Source organism: Eulemur rufifrons, chromosome 8 (assembly GCF_041146395.1).
Source record: "Eulemur rufifrons isolate Redbay chromosome 8, OSU_ERuf_1, whole genome shotgun sequence".
NCBI lineage: Eukaryota > Metazoa > Chordata > Mammalia > Primates > Lemuridae > Eulemur > Eulemur rufifrons.
The window spans coordinates 21,327,723-21,346,662 of NC_090990.1; the positions used below are offsets into that span (position 1 = coordinate 21,327,723).

General features: G+C 39.6%; 1 protein-coding gene across 5 annotated transcripts in view; it reads left to right on the forward strand.

The window, feature by feature from the left end:
- The window catches only part of ZCCHC17 (zinc finger CCHC-type containing 17), a 56,697-nt gene that overhangs the window by 19,019 nt on the left and 18,738 nt on the right, over positions 1-18,940 (forward strand). For 4 of the 5 annotated variants that reach the window (XM_069477573.1, XM_069477575.1, XM_069477574.1 and 1 more), the window contains 2 exons: positions 12,443-12,543; positions 14,290-14,381. In XM_069477573.1, coding sequence (XP_069333674.1) covers positions 12,443-12,543; positions 14,290-14,381 — 193 coding nt within the window. The remainder of the gene's footprint in view (positions 1-12,442; positions 12,544-14,289; positions 14,382-18,940) is intronic. The other variant, XM_069477576.1, reaches the window with a different exon arrangement.

Genomic DNA, 18,940 nt, shown 5'->3' on the forward strand with positions numbered 1-18,940 from the left:
CAACTCATGGGAGAAACAAATATTTTTTGGTACTATATTAAGATACTCATTCTCAGTACTGATTAAAAAGTTACTCAATTACTTTGTGGTACATTTGTAAAATGGAATACTACTCTGTGAGAAAAAGGAATGAGAATGAAGTATTGATAGAGGCAACAACCTGGATCAATCTCTAGAGAATTATGCTGAGTGGGAAAATAGCTAATCCAATCCCAAAAGATTACACAGTTTATGATTCCACTTATATAACATTCTTAATTTAAATGTTTCTTAATTTTTCAAAAATAGATTTATTGAGATATAATTCACCACCCCACATTTTACCCACTTAAGTGTACAATTCAGGTTTTTGGTATATTCAGAGTTTTGCAGTTATCACCACAATCTAATTTGAGAACATTATTGTCACCCCAGAAAGAAACCCATTAGTGTTCACTCCAGATTCTCTCTGTCCTCCAGCTTTAGGCAACCACCAACCTATAATACTTTGTCTCTGTATGTTTGTCTATTCTGCACATTTTTTGTAAATGGAATCATTTCTAATGGAATATGTGGTCTTTTGTGAGTGGCTTCTTTCATTTAGCATAATGTTTCAAGATTCATCTGTTTTGTAGCATGTACTTCATTCCTTTTTATTGCCATTCCAAATTAATTTATTACAGTTCCATCAGTTGATGGATATTTGGGTTGCTTCCACTTTTTTGCTATTATAAATAATGTTGCTATGAATATTTATGTACAAATTTTCATATGGATATATGCTTTCATTGCTCTTGGATATATACCTAGGAGTGGAATCACAGGGTCATCTGTTATGTATAACATTTTAAAGAACTGCCAAACTGTTTTTCCCAAGTGACAGCACCTTTTTACATTCCCAACAGCAATGTATAAGGGTTCTACTTTCTGTACATCTTTGTCCATACTTGTTATTAACCATCTTTTTGAGTATAACCGTCCTAATGTGTGTGAAGTATCGTCTCATTGTGGTTCTGATTTACGTTTCCATGTCCGTAATGGCTAATGATGTTGAGCCTCTTTCCATGTGTTTATTGACCATTTGTATATCTTTTTTTGAGAAATGTCCAAATTCTTTGCACTTTTAAAAATTAGGTTATTTTTCTTTTTATTGTTGAGTTAGGTAGGTGTTCTTTGTATAGTCTGGATACTAGTCCCATATCAGATATATGATTTGCAAATATTTTTATGTAACTCTTTTTTTTAACTTTTTTTTCTTTGAGACAGAGTCTTGCTCTGTTGCCTGGGCTAGAGTGCCTTGGCATCAACCTAGCTCCCAGCAACCTCAAACTCCTGGGCTCAAGTGATCCTCCTGCCTCAGCCTCCTGAGTAGCTGGGACTATAGGCCGGCACCACCACACCTAGCTAATTTTTTTTTTTCTATTTTTAGTTGCCGCGCTAATTTCTTTCTATTTTTAGTAGAGATGGGGGTCTCACTCTTGTTCAGGTTGGTCTCAAACTCCTGAGCTCAGCGATCCTCCTGCCTTGGCCTCCCAGAGTGCTAGGATTACAGGTGTAAGCCACCTCACCTGGCCTTGTGTAACATTCTTTAAGTGACAAAATTACCTAAGTGGAGAACAGATTACTTGGTAGTTGACAGGGATTAAGGAGAAGAGGGGGTATGGGGAGGAAATAGCAGTGTGAGGGGTCCTTGTGGAGATGAACCTATTCTGTATCTTGACTATGGTAGTGGATACACATGAACGTACATATGTGATAAAATTACATGGAACTAAATACATACAGATATACACACAAACCCAAATCAGTGCAAGTAAAACGGGAAATCGAACAAGATCTGGTGGATTGTATCTGAGATGTTTTTTCCTACACCAACAATTCTCCAGTTCTCTGATTCTCCAACATCAATTGGATGTCCAACAATTCATTGTATTTTATTTTACTTTTTGTTTGTTTGAGACAGGCTCTCACTTTGTTGCCTGGGCTAAAGTAGAGTGGTGTCATCATCGCTCACTGCAACTTCAAACTCCTGGACTCAAGTGATCCTCCTGCCTCAGCCTCCCAAGCAGCTGGGACTACAGGTGCACATCACCACACCCACCTAATTTTTCTATTTTTTGTAGAGACAGGGTCTCACTACATAGCTTATGCTGGTCTCAAACTCCTGGACTTAAGCATTCCTCCTGCCTCAGCCTCCCAAAGTGCTAGGATTATAGGCATGAGCTACCACTCCCAGCCTTGAATGCCCAACAATTCAATTCTGATACTTACTACCTATGTGTTAGATTCCACAGATATAAGGGCTCACCCCACAAGACTGCCCTCACTTCAGATGCCAGTCCCAAGTATCGAGTCCCCAGGTTATGCATATTCTATCTGAATTTGCTACAGTTTAGGGATTTTTACACCCTTCCCCCAGGTTGGATACTTTGCTAGCATGAATTGAGAACTCACAGAACTCAAAAAAATGCTATACTTACTATTACTATAGTTTATTATAAAGGATAAAAAAGAACAGTCAGATGAGAAGGTACACAGGCTGAGGCCTGAAGGATTCTGAGTGCTAGAGCCTCTGTCCCTGTGGAGTTGGGGTGTGCTACCCTTCTGGCACATGGATATAATGTTCACCAACTCTCTAAACTTCATTGTTTAGGGTTTTTGTTTTTGTTGTAGAGATAGGGTCTGTGTTGCCCAGGCTGGTCTTGAACTCCTGGGCTGGAGCAACCTTCGTGCTTCGGTCAAAATGCTGGGATTATAGGTGTGAGCAACCGTGCCTGGACTAAATATGTATTTCTTTTTTTTTTTTTTTTTGAGACAGAGTCTCACTCTGTTGCCCAGGCTAGAGTGAGTGCCGTGGCGTCAGCCTAGCTCACAGCAACCTCAAACTCCTGAGCTCAAGGGATCCTCCTGTCTCAGCCTCCCAAGTAGCTGGGACTACAGGCATGTGCCACCATGCCCAGCTAATTTTTTCTATATGTATTTTTAGCTGTCTATATATAATTTCTTTCTATTTTTAGTAGAGATGGAGTCTCACTCTTGCTCAGGCTGGTCTTGAACTCCTGAGCTCAAACGATCCGCCCACCTCGGCCTCCCAGAGTGCTAGGATTACAGGCGTGAGCCACCGCGCCCGGCCAAATATGTATTTCTTATACTGCAGTATCAATGCCAGCATCCTGGTCATGACAGTATACTACAGTTCTGCTATATGTTACCATTGGAGAAAACTGGGTACAGTGTACATGGGATCTCTGTTATTTCTGAATGCATATGAATCTACGGTTATCTCAAATATTTTTAAAAAGTGACTTAAAACACTCATAAAATCTTTGAAATTAAGAAATATTTAAAAAGATTGTTGTTAATACCAAGTGTTGGAAATGGGCACTTTTATTCACTATTAGGAGCATAAATTCTCAGACTTTGGCAATGCCTATTAACATTTTTAATGTGCTTACTATTTTAATACAGAAATTCTTTGGGGAATTTAATTTACAGTAGAGTGTTAGATAAATTATTTATACATCTGTGCTGTGGACTATGCAGGTGATAATAAAAAGAATGATAACTGTATTTCTGAACACTCTGATGCTTCATTTTACCAGAAAGTGTCAATGGAAGGTTTTCACACAATTCCATCACACTGCTGCCTGACTGATAGCAGTAAGACACCATTGATTATGAGAAGCATTTCAATTTCAGAGATGTTAAAGTGAGGGGAAAAGAAAGTGCATCTTAGAATTGATGAAACAAGATAGATCTCAATTTACTGACATAGGAAGATGTCCCAAGATAATAAAATAAAAAAACATGTTGCAGAAGAGTTTATATACATACCCCTTCCCTACCTTTTTAAAGCAAGTGTATGTATGTCTTTATATATATTTTTTCCTTTATATTTTAAAAATTATTGCCTATGTTTAAAAGAAAGTCGGGAAGTATATTCAACAAATTATTAACAATGGTAACCTCTGGGGAGTTCGGTTTGCTAAGAAAGGGATGTACATGGAAAAAGGACTTTCATTTTTGCAATTTTAAAAAAAAAAAGTTTCTTTTAAAAAGTCCAACAGCTGATCTTTGGATAATAAAGCCATGCTGGCCGGGCACAGTGGCTCACGCCTATAATCCTAGCACTCTGGGAGTCCAAGGCAGGAGGATCGCTTGACGTTAAGAGTTGGAGACCAGCCTGAGCAAGAGTGAGACCCCCGTCTGTACTAAAAATAGAAAAAATTAGCAGGGGGTGGTGGTGTGCACCTCTAGTCCCAGCTACTCAGGAGGCTGAGGCAGGAGGATTGCTTGAGTCTGGTAGTTTGGCGTAGCTGTGAGCTAGGTCTAGCCCAGGCTGCATAGTGAGACAATGTCTCAAAAAAAAAAAACCATGCCTCCAGCCTTGAAGACTACTCTGCTGCAGATTGCATCTTTGCATTAGGAATGGCTTACCAGTAGTTTTCAAGCTGGCAATCAGCAGCCTAGAATTAAGTTTCTCATTTTATATTGTCTCAGATTTAATGAGGTGGAACTCATCCCCACCCCATGGGTTGTACACTTCTTTTTGTCTGAGGACAGATTTTCTTGTTAGTGTTCTTGCCAGTGCCTGAGAGTCTTGTTCTTGCTTGGACATTTATGTGACACTTTGGGGACTATGTGGGGATTAAAGGCCTGTGACCTTCCAGCAGTCAGTCTTCATCTCACTTGTGTCCATACCCTGTCAGGTGATGCCTCTGATTGGGGCTGACAGGTTACAAGTGAATCTGTCAGTCTGACAGCTGTGCTGAGACAAGCCTCAGCGGGAGAGCTCAGGGAGCCAAATAATTAGGTGGAAACTCTGGGAGCTCCAATCCTGAGGTCTTCTGTTCGTTTATTGGATAACTTGAACGGTTGACTTCCTTATAGTGTATCTTAGCTTCTCTGCCTGTAAAGGAGGAAGATCAAGTCTCATCCTGAAAGGACTGAGTTAGGAAATAATTCTGGTAATCAGACCAGAGATCCTAACATCTTTGATTCAGGAAAGTAAACTCTGATTTGAGTTAGTTTCTTAGAGTTCTTTAGCCACTACTGTGCTGAAGACTCCTTCCTAGTACTCAAATCTAAACTAGATTTTTCTTTCTCTTCTCATAGTGTTGTCCAGTAGAACTTTCTACAATGACAGAAATGTTCTATATCTTTTCTGATTTGTTTTTCTGACACCAATTCTCTGGACACCAATTGGATGTCCAACAATTCCGTTCAATTCTGACATTATCTGCCTCGAATTAATATCACGTCTTACGAGTTAAAGGGACTTAGTCCTGCAAGATTTCCCCCACTTCAGAAGGCAGTCACAAGTCCTGGGCCACCTGTATTTCTGACCAACCAGCTGTAAATAAGAGGTTCCCACAAGCCACCCCTTAAGTTTGGGACTTTGCCAGAACAGCTCACGGAACTCAGGAAAACACTTTACAGTGTTTCTTTTGAGTGCATATGAAACTGTAATTATCTCAGATTTTTAAGAAATGACTTAAAACACTCATAAAATCTTTGAGATTAACAAATGTTTTAAAAGATCACTATTAATACTCAGTGTTGGAAATTTAGTTTTAATTTTTTTGGCTGGGCATGATGGCTGACGCCTGTAATCCTAGCACTCTGGGAGGCTGAGGCAGGAGGATTGCTTGAGTTCAGGAGTTTGAGACCAGCCTGAGCAAGAGTGAGACCCCGTCTCTACTAAAAACAGAAAAAGTAGCTGGGTGTTGTGGTGCACACCTGTAGTCCCAGCTACTTGGGAGGCTGAAGCAGGAGGATTGCTTAAGCTCAGGAGTTTGAGATTGCTGTGAGCTAGGCTGATGCCACGGCACTCTTGCCTGAGCAACAGAGTGAGGCTCCGTCTTAAAAAAAAAATTTTTTTTTTTTTATTCATCATTAGGAGCCCCTTATCTGAGGCTTGGCTTTCTGTGGTCTCAGGCTAGGTCAACTGAGATCCAAAAATATTAAATGGGAAATTCCAGAAACAATCATAAGTTTTAAATTGCAGTGTGATAAAATCTCTCGCCATCCTGCTCCTCCCCACCTGGGACATGAATCATCCCTTTGTCCAGTGTATCCATGTTGTATATGCTATCCTCATGTTAGTCACTTAGTAGCCTTCTTGATTATTGGCACCGCTGTCTGGTATGGCAGTGCTTGTGTTCAAGAAAGCCTTATTTTACTTAATGATTCCAAAATACAGCAGTCATGCTGCAATTCAAATATGCCAAAAAGAAGCCTTAAAGTGTTTCCTTTAAGGGAAAAGTTAAAAGTTCTTGATAAGGAGAGAAAAAAAATCCTATGCTGGGCTTGCTAGGATCTATGGTAAGAACGAATCTTCTATGTGTGAGATTTTTAAGAAGGGTAAAGAAATTAGTGCTAGTTTTGCTGTTGCACCTCAAACAGCCACAGTGCATGATAACTTTTATTCCAGTATATTGTAATTATACAGTTTATAATAAAGGATGTAACCCAGGAACAGCCAAGTGGAAGAGATGCATAGGGCAAAGTATGGGTGGAGTGGAGTTGGGCAAGTTGTGGTGGCGAGCTTTCATGCCCTCTCTGGTATGCCACTTTCCCAGAACTAGGATGTGTTTACCAACCTCAAAACTTTACAGATTCATGAGTTTTTCCAGAGGTCCATCTCCAGGCCCCATCCCTCCCCTTCCTGGAGATGGAGATGGAGGGTTGGTGGGTGGGACGAAAACTTCCTACTTTCTGTGCTGGGTGGGTGTGTGCCTTTAGTCCCAGGAAGATTGCTGAACCCAGGAGTTTGAGTCTAGCCTGGACAACCTAGTGTGAGACCTTGTCTCCAAAAAAAAAAAAAATTCCAACCCTCTAATCCTGCAGTGGTGAGCAAGCAAATCTAAATAAAGCAAGTACTTTATTTGTATTTACAGCTGCTCCCCATTGCTTGCATCACTGCCTGAGCTCCACCTACCAATGCCATCATTGGCGGCGTTGGATTCTCATAGGAGCACAAACCCTACTGTAAACTGTGCATGTGAGGGATCTAGGTTGCGTGCTTCTTATGAGAATCTAATGCCTAGTGATCTAAGGTGGAGCTGAGGTGGTGATGCTAGCACTGCAAATACAGATTATCATCTACGGGCCTCATTCTGTCACCTCATTAGCGTAACCTCAGGTGTGATCAAAAGGGTCTTATTATGAATAATAAAATATACTCGTATCACTCAGGAAATCCCAGGAGTTTTAGGAGTTCTTTGCCAGGAACAGGGACAAAGACCAAATATTTATTTTTGTATTGTACCACATCTGTGCTATCTATTATAGTAGCCACTGACTTTTTCATTTTATTTATTTCAACTAATTTAAATTTAAACTTAAAACAGTTATGTGGGCCGGGCGCGGTGGCTCACGCCTGTAATCCTAGCACTCTGGGAGGCCGAGGCGGGTGGATCGCTCAAGGTCAGGAGTTCGAGACCAGCCTGAGCAAGAGCGAGACCTCGTCTCTACTAAAAATAGAAAGAAATTATATGGCCAACTAAAATATATATAGAAAAAATAGCCGGGCATGGTGGCGCATGCCTGTAGTCCCAGCTACTCGGGAGGCTGAGGCGGTAGGATCGCTTAAGCCCAGGAGTTTGAGGTTGCTGTGAGCTAGGCTGACGCCATGGCACTCACTCTAGCCTGGGCAACAAAGTGAGACTCTGTCTCAAAAAAAAAAAAAAAAAAAAAACAGTTATGTGGCTAGTGAGCATCTTAGTAGACAACAAAGTTGTCTGTACAATTGTACAGTTCTTTTTTTTCCCCATGGTCTTTTGCCCTCCAGCACTAAACTGAAATTTTGAAAGCAGAGATTATTCAGTGTTATACTTTTAGAGTTCCTTGCTCTTATGGTAGAAGCTCAAATGTTTGGCAGTAGATTCAGTTTAGCAAATAATTATTGAGTTCAATTCTCTTGTAACCTTTTTTTGATGGCAGCACAGAGATAAGAAAAACGTAGTCCCTGCTGCCCTCAGATTGTTCACAGTCTAGAGATGTAAACAAATTACAATGGTACATAAATAAAAATGAGTGGGGTTGCACTTTATCCACTGACTTGTGGAATAGTTAGGCTGTTTAGATGAGTCGGGGCCTAGTACCGTGCCTAAGGTATAGTGGGTGTTTAGTAATTCTTATTGAATGAATAAATGAATTCTGGTCCCAGCCCCACCATTTATTAGGTTCTTGACTTGGGTAAGTTGCTTAGTCTTTTCGCCTTAATTTCCTAATCTGTGAAATGGGAATGATTTGTATATTTTAGGCTCTGAGTTTTTTGACTTGGTAGAATCAAAAAAGGCAAGGATGTTTCATTCATCCTTGGATCCATTTTTGCCTACAATATAATAGGTGTTTAGTAAATGTTTGAATGAATCTATAATCTCAATAAGATAAAGGATATGAAAGCACTTTAATTTATGTGCTTACATTATTGTCATATACCATTGATTGGAGATGACTGACTCGAAAACTCTGGAGAGGAAATTCAGATTCCCCAAACCAAAGGTAAAGGTGACCTTTTTTTTTCTTTTTTTTTTTTTTGGAGTACAGTGGCATTATCATAGCTCACTGCAACCTCAAACTCCTGGGCTCAAGCCATCCTTCTGCCTCAGCCTCCTGTAGCCACTACACCAGCTAATTTTTCTATTTTTAGTGGAGATGGGGTCTTGCTCTTGCTCAGGCTCGTCTCAAACTCCTGAGCTCAAGCAATCCTGCCTGGGCCTCCCAGAGTGCTAGGATTATAGGCGTGAGCCACCACACCCAGGCCACTTTTTTAAAACATTTAATGGCTTTATTCTGTCATTCAGATGCACCATATAATCATTTTAAGTTGTTTCCAATTTTTCACTGTTAAAGCTTCTGGAAATGTCATATTTATCCAGGAGAGAGATGCCTGAACCAAGAAAAAGAAAAATCATACTTTGGCATCAGGTGGGACAAGTTGTTCATGCCATTATTTCTTTCTGCTACTCCAATAAATAGACCTGTTTTAGGGAAGAAAAATTATGTTCTCTCAAGTGTATTAGGTTCAACATTAATTTCCTTCATAACTTTCATTAGGAATAGAGGAAAGAGGTGAATTGTAATTATTAGAGGACAGTTGAAGCCAAAGAAATATCAAGGTGAAAGGTTTCCCTTTTCTTCGTGGGATCTGAATTTCCTCTTCAAACTTTCCAATTAGGCTAGTTGGCTTCATTATATCATCATAGGGGAAAAAATAAAACCCCAGCTGTATGGATTTTACCCAATTTGGAGATTATATGTTGACCTAAAATTTAAGAAGCTTATATAATGTATGTAAAATGTTTTGGAGGCCTCAGAGTTGTTCAGGTAGGTAGGCATCAGCTTCCCGAATTAGCTGACATAGGTATGAGAGACTCGGTGACCATGGATAGAGAAAGCAATGACTTCCAATAGGAGCCTCTAACGGAAAGGGCAGGCACTTTGAGTTTCAGGCATTGTGCTGTTTTGCTGCGTCCGTGCATGCGTGTTTGTGTTTGTGTCATGTGTGCGAGGGAATGAGAATAGAGGTCAATAAGTCTCCGAAGTGACTTTAGAGAGAGCAGTTATTTTAGAGTGATTCTTGGTTTATTGTCATTCAAAATAATTGTTCATTTATTTTCAATTTTTCCAGAATAGAAGTAATCCTCTCTATTATTAAAACATTTGAAAATAAATGGAAAGGCTAACCTGTAATATTATAATCATTGTTAACATTTTGGGTCATTTCAATTTTTTTTAATGTATTTTAAGCATTTGTAACCATACTGTATAATTTCACATTTTGCTTTTGGAAAATAAATGCTAGATGCATACAATGCTTGACATTTAATAGGCACTCAATAAATATTTACTACAGAATGAATTATTGACATGTTTTGTTTTTTTTTTGTTTTGTTTTTTTTTTTTTGGTGAGACAGAGTCTCACTTTGTTGCCCAGGCTAGAGTGAGTGCCGTGGCGTCAGCTTAGCTCACAGCAACCTCAGACTCCTCGGCTTAAGCGATCCTACTGCCTCAGCCTCCCGAGTAGCTGGGACTACAGGCATGCGCCACTATGCCCGGCTAATTTTTTCTATATAGATTTTTAGTTGTCCATATAATGTCTTTCTATTTTTAGTAGAGACGGGGTCTCGCTCAGGCTGGTCTCGAACTCCTGACCTTGAGCAATCCACCCGCCTCGGCCTCCCAGAGTGCTAGGATTACAGGCGTGAGCCACCGCGCCCGGCCTTGACATGTTTTTACGTAATCTTTTTCATGGACCACCAAATAACTATACCATAATTGACTTAATTATTACCCTTTTGTTGGATATTGGGTTGTTTCTGAATTTTCCTATCTTAAAAATACATTGAATATTTTGATGTAGATTACTTTTCCTGAAGCATGTAGCTCTTCCCATGTATAAGATTATTTTTTTAGAATAGATTCTCGGAAGTGATTATGGGTCAAATTATTTATTAGAGTCTAGGTTGCAAGGGGCAGAAACATAGTTGAAAAACATTTTGGCCAGTCTTGCTGGGGGCTTCTGCTTGGCTGTCACAGGTGCTCAGATTATACCCTCAGGCTTTGTGTCTTGTTTCCCAGTGCTCTTCTTTGCTTCTCCCTGGCAGACTCTTGCCATCTGGTGGTAAAGATAAGCATTGGCAGTTTTTTGTAGTTCATAATCCTGACAAACGTCTTAAGAAAGATGATCGATTTAGCTGGTTTCTTGTGTCTGTCCCTGAACCAGTCAGTTATATTGTGGCCAGGAGGATGGAAGTACCTTGACTGACTAAGTCTGTGTCATGTGCCCACAGTTGGGGGTTAGGTCAGCTCCAGCCAGATTACACGGACTGACCAGATTGCTTTAGAATGTAAGGGAAACGACCTTGGACAGACAGGAAAAGGATGTCTGTGATAAATATTTTATTAAATGTTATTAAATTATTAAATTTTCAATTATTTTTATTAAATATGAAGTATATTATAAATATTTTATCCTTTTTCATAGCCATTGCTAAGAGATTTCCATGTTTGTTCTAGCCTTATTAATATTATTTATTTTACTACACTTTCACCACACTGAGTATTGTTATTTTCTAAATATTTTGTTGGCCAGGCATAGTGGCTTACGCCTATAATCCCAGCACATTGGGAGACCAAGGTGGGACGATCATTGAGGGGCCAGGAGTTCAAGACCAGACTGAGCAACATAGTGAGACCACACCTCTAAAAAAAAAAAAATAGCCAGGCATGGTGGCATGTGCCTATAGTCCCAACTACTTGGGAGGCCAAAGTGGAAGGATTGCTTGAGGCCAGGAGTTTGAAACAAGCCTGGGCAACATAGAAATACCCTGTCTCTACAAAAAAATTAAAAAAAAAATTAGTTGGCCATGGTACTGCATTCCTATAGTCCCAGCTACTTGGGAGGCTGAGGCAGGAGAATCTCTTGAGCCCAGTGGTTGGAGGTTGTGGTGAACTGTGATTGTACCACTGCATTCCAGCCTAGATCATAGAGCGAGACCCTGTCTCTTAAAAAAAATGAAAATTATAAAAATATATATTTTGCTAATTTAATAGATTAAAAATGATACCTTGTTTCTATTTCCTTTTTTCACTTAACATTTGTGATAATTGTTTTCTGTAACTATAATTTAAATGGCTGCTTACTGTTCTATTTGACAGATTTGCCATAATTTGCCAAGCTATTTTCTAGTTATTGATCACTTAGGCTGTTTTATAATTCTTCGTGTTACTTTTTTTTAAAGAGATAAGATCCTGCTCTGTTGCCCAGGATGGAGTGCAGTGGTACAATTACAGCTCACTGCAACTTCAAACTCCAGGGCTCAAGCGATTCTCCTGCCTAAGCCTCCCAAGTAGCTGGGACTATAGGCATGCACCACCGCGCCTGGCTTTTTTTTTTTTTTTTTTTTTTGAGGTGGGGTCTTGCTTTGTTGCCCAGTCGAATCTTGAACTCCTGGCCTCAAGCATCCTTCCACCTCGGCCTCCCAAACTGCTGGGATTATAGGCATGAGCCACCTGCCCGACCTCTTATTTTTTTTTAACCTTTGTAAGTAATAATACTGCAAGTATTTTATACCCATAGGTTTTTGCCTCTATTAAGTTTTTCCTTTGAAAAAATATCATTGATGATATTCTTGCATGAAAGGTATAAACATCTTTATGCCTTTGCTTTCAAAGAATTTTGCCAACTGGTATTTCTATCAGTCTTACATGATTATAGTTATTTTATCACATCTTTACTAACATTGAGCATTATTTTAAGAATGTTCGTTGGTTGATTAGGTATAAAAAGCAATCCCAAATTGGTTTAATTTACTGTTTTAACAAATATTTTTCAGTGGAAACTTTCATTTTTCCCTTGCATTCCCCATTTCTTATCTTCTCCTTATCCAGTCATTTAAAATATAAATACCAGACACGCCCTCTGTTTTATTTTATTTCTCCTTCTTGTGCCCAGGTCTGGTCCATCGAACTCATATGTCATCCTGTCGGGTGGATAAGCCCTCTGAAATAGTAGATGTCGGAGACAAAGTGTGGGTGAAGCTTATTGGCCGAGAGGTAAAGTTCTGTGCTACTTTCATGGGGTTAGAAAAAAGGGTTAGGAAGAGCTGGGATTTTCTTGGTATTTTATGAAAGTGAGTGTGTAAATGTTGTTAATTGTGGCTGATAATCTTATTTTTAAATCTTTTGACTAGAATCTGTCCTGAATTTAAACCTTCTGGCTGTTTTGCAAAGTCAGAAGGAATGGTGTGAACTATAAAAGTGTGGTGCAACAAGTGCCTGTTTGCAAACTTCCCTCCCTGAAGTTTACCTATATGGTGGGCAGGAGGGAAAAAAGAAAGAAAAGAACCAAAATGAGAGAAGGAAACTTGATCTATGGAACAAGTCTTTATCATAGACTTTGGAGAATATCTGCCAGATACACTTCAGTTTGGAACAAAACAAAAAAAAGGACAAAGGACTTAGTCATTTCTCCTAGTATCTATCATCATGCCATGTGTAGGATGTGAGAAAGATCCAAAGGACCCTGTTAGCAATTCTGTTGAGGGTACAAGCGTTGTGGGTGTGAGCATAGCACAGGAGAAATATGAACATGTAGTGAGTCCTGCTCTTCTACCAGAGAATGGCAGGGGAAATAGGTCTGAAAGAACTATTATTCAATAATATTTAAGTGCTTAATATGTGCTAGGTTTGGGGGATACAAGAGTGAACCAGCAAAGTGATCCCAGCTATTATGGAGTCTATATAGAATATAAGTAAAGGACAGTCAGGTGTGGTGTCTCATGCCTGTAATCCCAGCTACTTGGGAGGCTGAGGTGGGATGGTAGCTTGAGTCCAGGAGTTTGAGACCAGCCTGAGCAACATAGCAAGACCCCTATCTCTACAAACAATGAAAAATATTAGCCAGGCGTGGTGGCATGTGCTTTAGATCCAGCTCTTGGGAGGCTGAAGCAGGAGGATTGTTTGAGCCCAGGAGTTTGAGGCTGTAGCAAGCTATGATCATACTACTGCATTCCTGCCTCAGTGACAAGGCAAGACCCCATCTCATAAAAAAGAGAGAGATGGGGTCTCTCTTTATAAGTGGAGGAGACAAATTTTTAAAAAGTAAACAAATATATACATAAAATAATTGCAGATTATAGTAAGTGCTATATTGGGTTCAAATGATATTGGAGGTAGATTTAGATAAAGTTGTCAGGAAAGGGCTGTCTGAAGAGATGGTATATGAGCTGAGACCCAAAAGAAAAGGAACTAGTCATGTGAAGAGTTGGGCTAAGAACATTCCAAACAGAATAAATAACTGATGCAAAGACCCTGAAGTGAAGAAAGGCTTTATGTGCTACCAGAAGCAAAAGAAGACCAACGTGATTAACAAGTGTCTTCATGCTTAATGGAGCTCTAGACCAAGTCCAAAAGGAGATCTAGTCTCCTAAAATGTTCTAAAACCCATTCTGAGTTTATAAATCTCTGAACCAATCACTATGCTGAACTTACCTGGAAGAAACAGGTTTTATTTCTTGCCAGGTTACATCCACAGGCCTTGGATTTCTGAGCAACCGTTTGTCTTTCTCCCAGAGGGAGAGGAATGAGATAAAGACTGTTTCCTAAAATTCTTGTGTGATAGGGTTTGCCTATTTTTCTTCTTTGTACCCTCAGTGTTCCTAGCACAGTACCTGGTCCATTAGAAGAACTCAATGTATATTATGACAATGCAAGTTTTGATTCTTAGTTAGATAATTTTAGACTGTTAGTCTGAATGATGTACTTAGAGTTTTTTGGTAACTTTGCTTTTATCTTTTTCAGATGAAAAATGATAGGATAAAAGTATCCCTCTCCATGAAAGTTGTCAACCAAGGGACTGGGAAAGACCTTGATCCTAACAACGTTATCATTGAGTAGGTACAAGGTTTAGAAAGGCTGAAATCCTTCTATATCCCATAGAAACCATAGAATGCTGTGGTAAATCAGGCTGAACTGGGAACTCTACCATTTATAGACTTTGTGATATTGATGAGTTATATAACCTTTGTGAGCTTTGGCTTTTAGAGGTATAAAGTGTAGATAACACTTTGCTGCATGGAGTTCTAAGATGAAATGTTAATATGCAAACCTCCTAGCATAGGAGTGTGCTCCATCAATAGTTTTGTTTCCCTCCCCTTAATCGATTTCTATTTCTGCCCTTTAACCAGTGAGCCCAATAAGCATTTATGAAGTACTATTATTTACCTCTCTTCTAATGAGACCATGTCAGGGGGTTAGGGTAATCTAGGAGTAACTCTAGTGAGGTTTAGACTCCCACATCTTGGGATACACTGTGTTCTGAAAACACCACCTTACTTTCATTGTTTCTTCTGACCTTTCATTTAGGAATGGAAGATTTTCTATCCATGTATGTTAATGTCTGGTGATATGGGGAATTTTCTGTTTGTCTCAGAGTCTTTCTTGAATTTCTAACCAGGGGTTCTTGGATCCATAAGATCACTTGAAGGAATCTTGGAGGGTTTATTAACTGTTTTTAGTGTTTCAGGAAGCCAGCTAAAATCATACATTTATCCTCAGGTTAACCATGCTGTTATTTTGTTATTTTAGATGATAAAATATCACATTGTTTATCTCCTGCTAATTAGGTGTCATTGATTAATTTAAAAAAAACAAGAAAAAGATGATAAATGTTATTTGAATGGGATCTTGTTGGTGAAAAGTTTGGAAACCCTTTTGTTTATAGTTCTGAGCAAAATTACTTTGGATATGAAGGAATTTTATCTAAAAGGAAGGGAAATGATATTTATTGGATACATATTACTTGCCAGGCATTATGCAAGGCATTTTATGTACATTAGTGCATGTAATTCTCCTAACAACCTGCAAAATGGGCATTATCCCCATTTTATTCTATATTCCTGCATTATAGCTTAGTGCTAAGTAACTTGCTTGTGGTTACATAGCAAATATCAAGGATTTGAATCTACATCTCTCTGACCTTAAAGCTAATGTACTTTTCACCACATAATGCTTCTAGCTGTTGCATGTGACCTAGAGTTTTTCATATTTCTGTAGTTTAGTCCCTAAATATTGACATTTGTAGGGCTTATTATTGACAAAACATTTTCCACGTTATTTAACTCTGGCACTTACTGATTGCATTATAATAAATTGCTTCTGTTCCAAAGAATCCTGTGACATACAGACTCATTAAAAAGCAGGAAACTTTCCCAAAGCCACCCTTACAGTGGTAAAATATAAAATAAATAAGATTAAAGAACTGTCTCTGTTTCTGAGGAAAAGGGTAGGGAAGGGAAAGGGCTCCCTGGTTTTGCTGTGTACCTGTCTCTATGTATAGGCTATTTCTAGTAATAACTAAGTGGCTGAAACAGTAACTTTCATAAACTATGTCTATGGCTCTCAGGAAAGAAACATGGCATAGTGGAATGATTATAGGTTTTAGAGTTACATTGAATGAGAAAGAGTGTATATGTATAAAAAGGAAAGAGTACTAGTTCTGCTCAAACTAGTATATGACCTTGAGTAGATAACGTAGTCTCTCTGAACTTCGGCTTCTTCACTATAAAATGGAGGTAGTGATACCATCTGCAATTCTGGAAGTATCTCAGAAGTTATGGAATGATTTCAGTAAAATCTTATTTGTAAGGAGCCAGCTTAGTGTCTAGTCTATGATAGACTTTTAATATATGCAGTTTCTTGTAATTGTTGTTTTAATTGCCTCTTTGTTTTTCCTCTAATATCTGAGATTATCTCACCTTTTCTTTTGAAAGAATGTATAAGACCTGTAAAAACAGGAGCCACGTCTTATCTCCCATAGTGCCTGATGGGTAGCATTCATTTACTCGTTTATTCAACAAATACAAGGCAACGTGTCATAAATGCTACGAGAATGGTTTAAAGAACGAGTTTAAGGAATTACCTTGAAGAGGAACAGTTGATTTCAGGCCATGATGGTCAGAGAGTAGGTGGCATTTGAGCTAGGTCTTGAAGAACAAAGAAGATTTTGTCAGACAACAGGGGAAGGAACAGTATTCCAGACAGAAGAAATGGTTTGAGGAAAGGCAAGGAGTAGGAAAGCACAGGGCACATTCGGGAGTGCTGTTTTAGGAAATGAGAGGGTATGGTCAAGTATTAGAATGTAAGGCTTGAAAAGTACGTTGGGGTCAGATTGCAGAGAGCCTTGAATATCAGTCAAAGAATATGGATTTTTTAAAAATCTTTTCTTTTTTTTTTTTTTTTTTTTTGAGACAGAGTCTCACTTTGTTGCCCAGGCTGGAGTGCCATGGCATCAGCCTAGCTCACAGCAACCTCAAAGCGATCCTACTGCCTCAGCCTCCCGAGTAGCTGGGACTACAGGCATGCGCCACCATGCCCAGCTAATTTTTTCTATATATATTTTAGTTGGCCAGATAATTTCTTTTTTTTTTTTTTTTTTTTGAGACAGAGTCTCGCTCTGTTGCCCGGGCTAGAGTGAGTGCCGTGGCGTCAGTCTAGCTCACAGCAACCTCAGACTCCTGGGCTTAAGCGATCCTACTGCCTCAGCCTCCCGAGTAACTGGGACTACAGGCATGCGCCACCATGCCCGGCTAATTTTTTGTATATATATATTTTAGTTGGCCAGATAATTTCTTTCTATTTTTAGTAGAGACGGGGTCTCGCTCTTGCTCAGGCTGGTCTCGAACTCCTGACCTCGAGCGATCCACCCGCCTCGGCCTCCCAGAGTGCTAGGATTACAGGCGTGAGCCACCGCGCCCGGCCAGATAATTTCTTTCTATTTTTAGTAGAGACGGGGTCTCACTCGTGCTCAGGCTGGTCTCGAACTCCTGACCTTGAGCGATCCACCAGCCTCGGCCTCCCAGAGTGCTAGGATTACAGGCGTGAGCCACCACACCCGGCCTAAAAATCTTTTTTGAGTGGGAGAGTCTTCTGATCATATTAATCTCCCCAGGTACCCCATTGTCTGGCCTCACCCTGTTATGCTCAATATCCTTATGTGTCTTTAGATACTCACAGTTTGCTAGCCACCTTTCATTTTCCATCAAAATCTAGCTCTTACATTTTATCCCCTCAGGCCCCAAAGTGTTAACAAGGTCATCTAATAAGTTCCTCTGCAAATGGAAAGGAGCTAAAGGCAGTTTCCAATTAGGTGTAGCCAGCATAGTATTGTCTTCAGAAAGAGCACTTATGACTCACCACACTACAGTTATTCATTTATAAGTCTCCCTCTGCTGCTAGACTATGAGTTCCTTGAGGAAAAGGACCATGTCCTGTTCATTTTCGTATACATACTACTAGCACTGGCACAAGCCACTTATTAGTTGAACTGAAAAAAAGAAAGATTAATTTGACAATGTGTACTGGATGGATTGGAGGAGAAAAACTGGAGGCAGGGAGACCAGTGAGATTGTTATTACTCTCTAGATGAAATGTGATAAGGCCTAAACTATTACAGTATGATGGCAATGAGGACAGAAAGGGAGACGTCTGGATGAGTGACACATTTGTTGAATTGAGTGTTAGGTGGGAGGTATGATTTGGTTTGTAGTATGTTAGAATCCACAGAGTATTAGAATTGATTATAATGAAGGTTTGCTTAAGCTGTAGCTCACAGCCACTTGAAACTCAGCTTTACAAACAAGGGCATCTGAAAGCCATGGAGTTTATGATTTGTTCAAGTCAAGTCCCCAAGTTCCTGCCTTGGTTTTTGTTACTCATGCTTCTTTATATGTTTTGAAAGGACCCTCTCCCATAACCCAGTTGACCCTCCCCCCCCCATCCTTTAAGTAAGATTCTTCTAAGGCAAAAGCCAGGAATTTGAGCATGCATTTTCAGAACGTAAATGATATGCTTGTCTACATAGTCCAAGTGGGTAGCTGCTTGTCACATGTGGCTATTTAAATGTAAATTAATCAAAATTAAATAAAATTTAATATCCAATTCCTCAATCACACTAGCCACATTTAAAAAAAAAATTTTTTTTTTTTTAAGAGACAGGGTGTTGGCCAGGTACGGTGGCTCACACTTGTAATCCCAGCACTTTGGGAGGCCAAGGTGGGAGGATTGCTTGAAGCCACTAGTTTGAGACCAGTCTGAGCAACATGACGAGACCTAACCCCTACAAAAATTTTTTAAAAAGAGATGGTCTTGCTCTGTCAACCAGGCTAGAATGCAGTGGCACAATCATAGCTCACTTTAACCTCGAACCCCTTTAGCTCAAGCAAGCCTCCTGCCTCAGCCTCCCGAGTAGCTGGGACTATAGTCATGAGCCATTGCCCCCATCTAATTTTTTAAAAAGTTTTTTGTAGAGTCTTCCTATGTTGCCCAGGCTGATGTCAAACTCCTGACCTCAAACAATCCTCCCACCTTGGCTTCCCAAAGTGCTGGAATTACAGGTGTGAACCACCATGCCTGACCTAGAAGCCGCATTTTAAGTGCTTAATAGCCACATGTT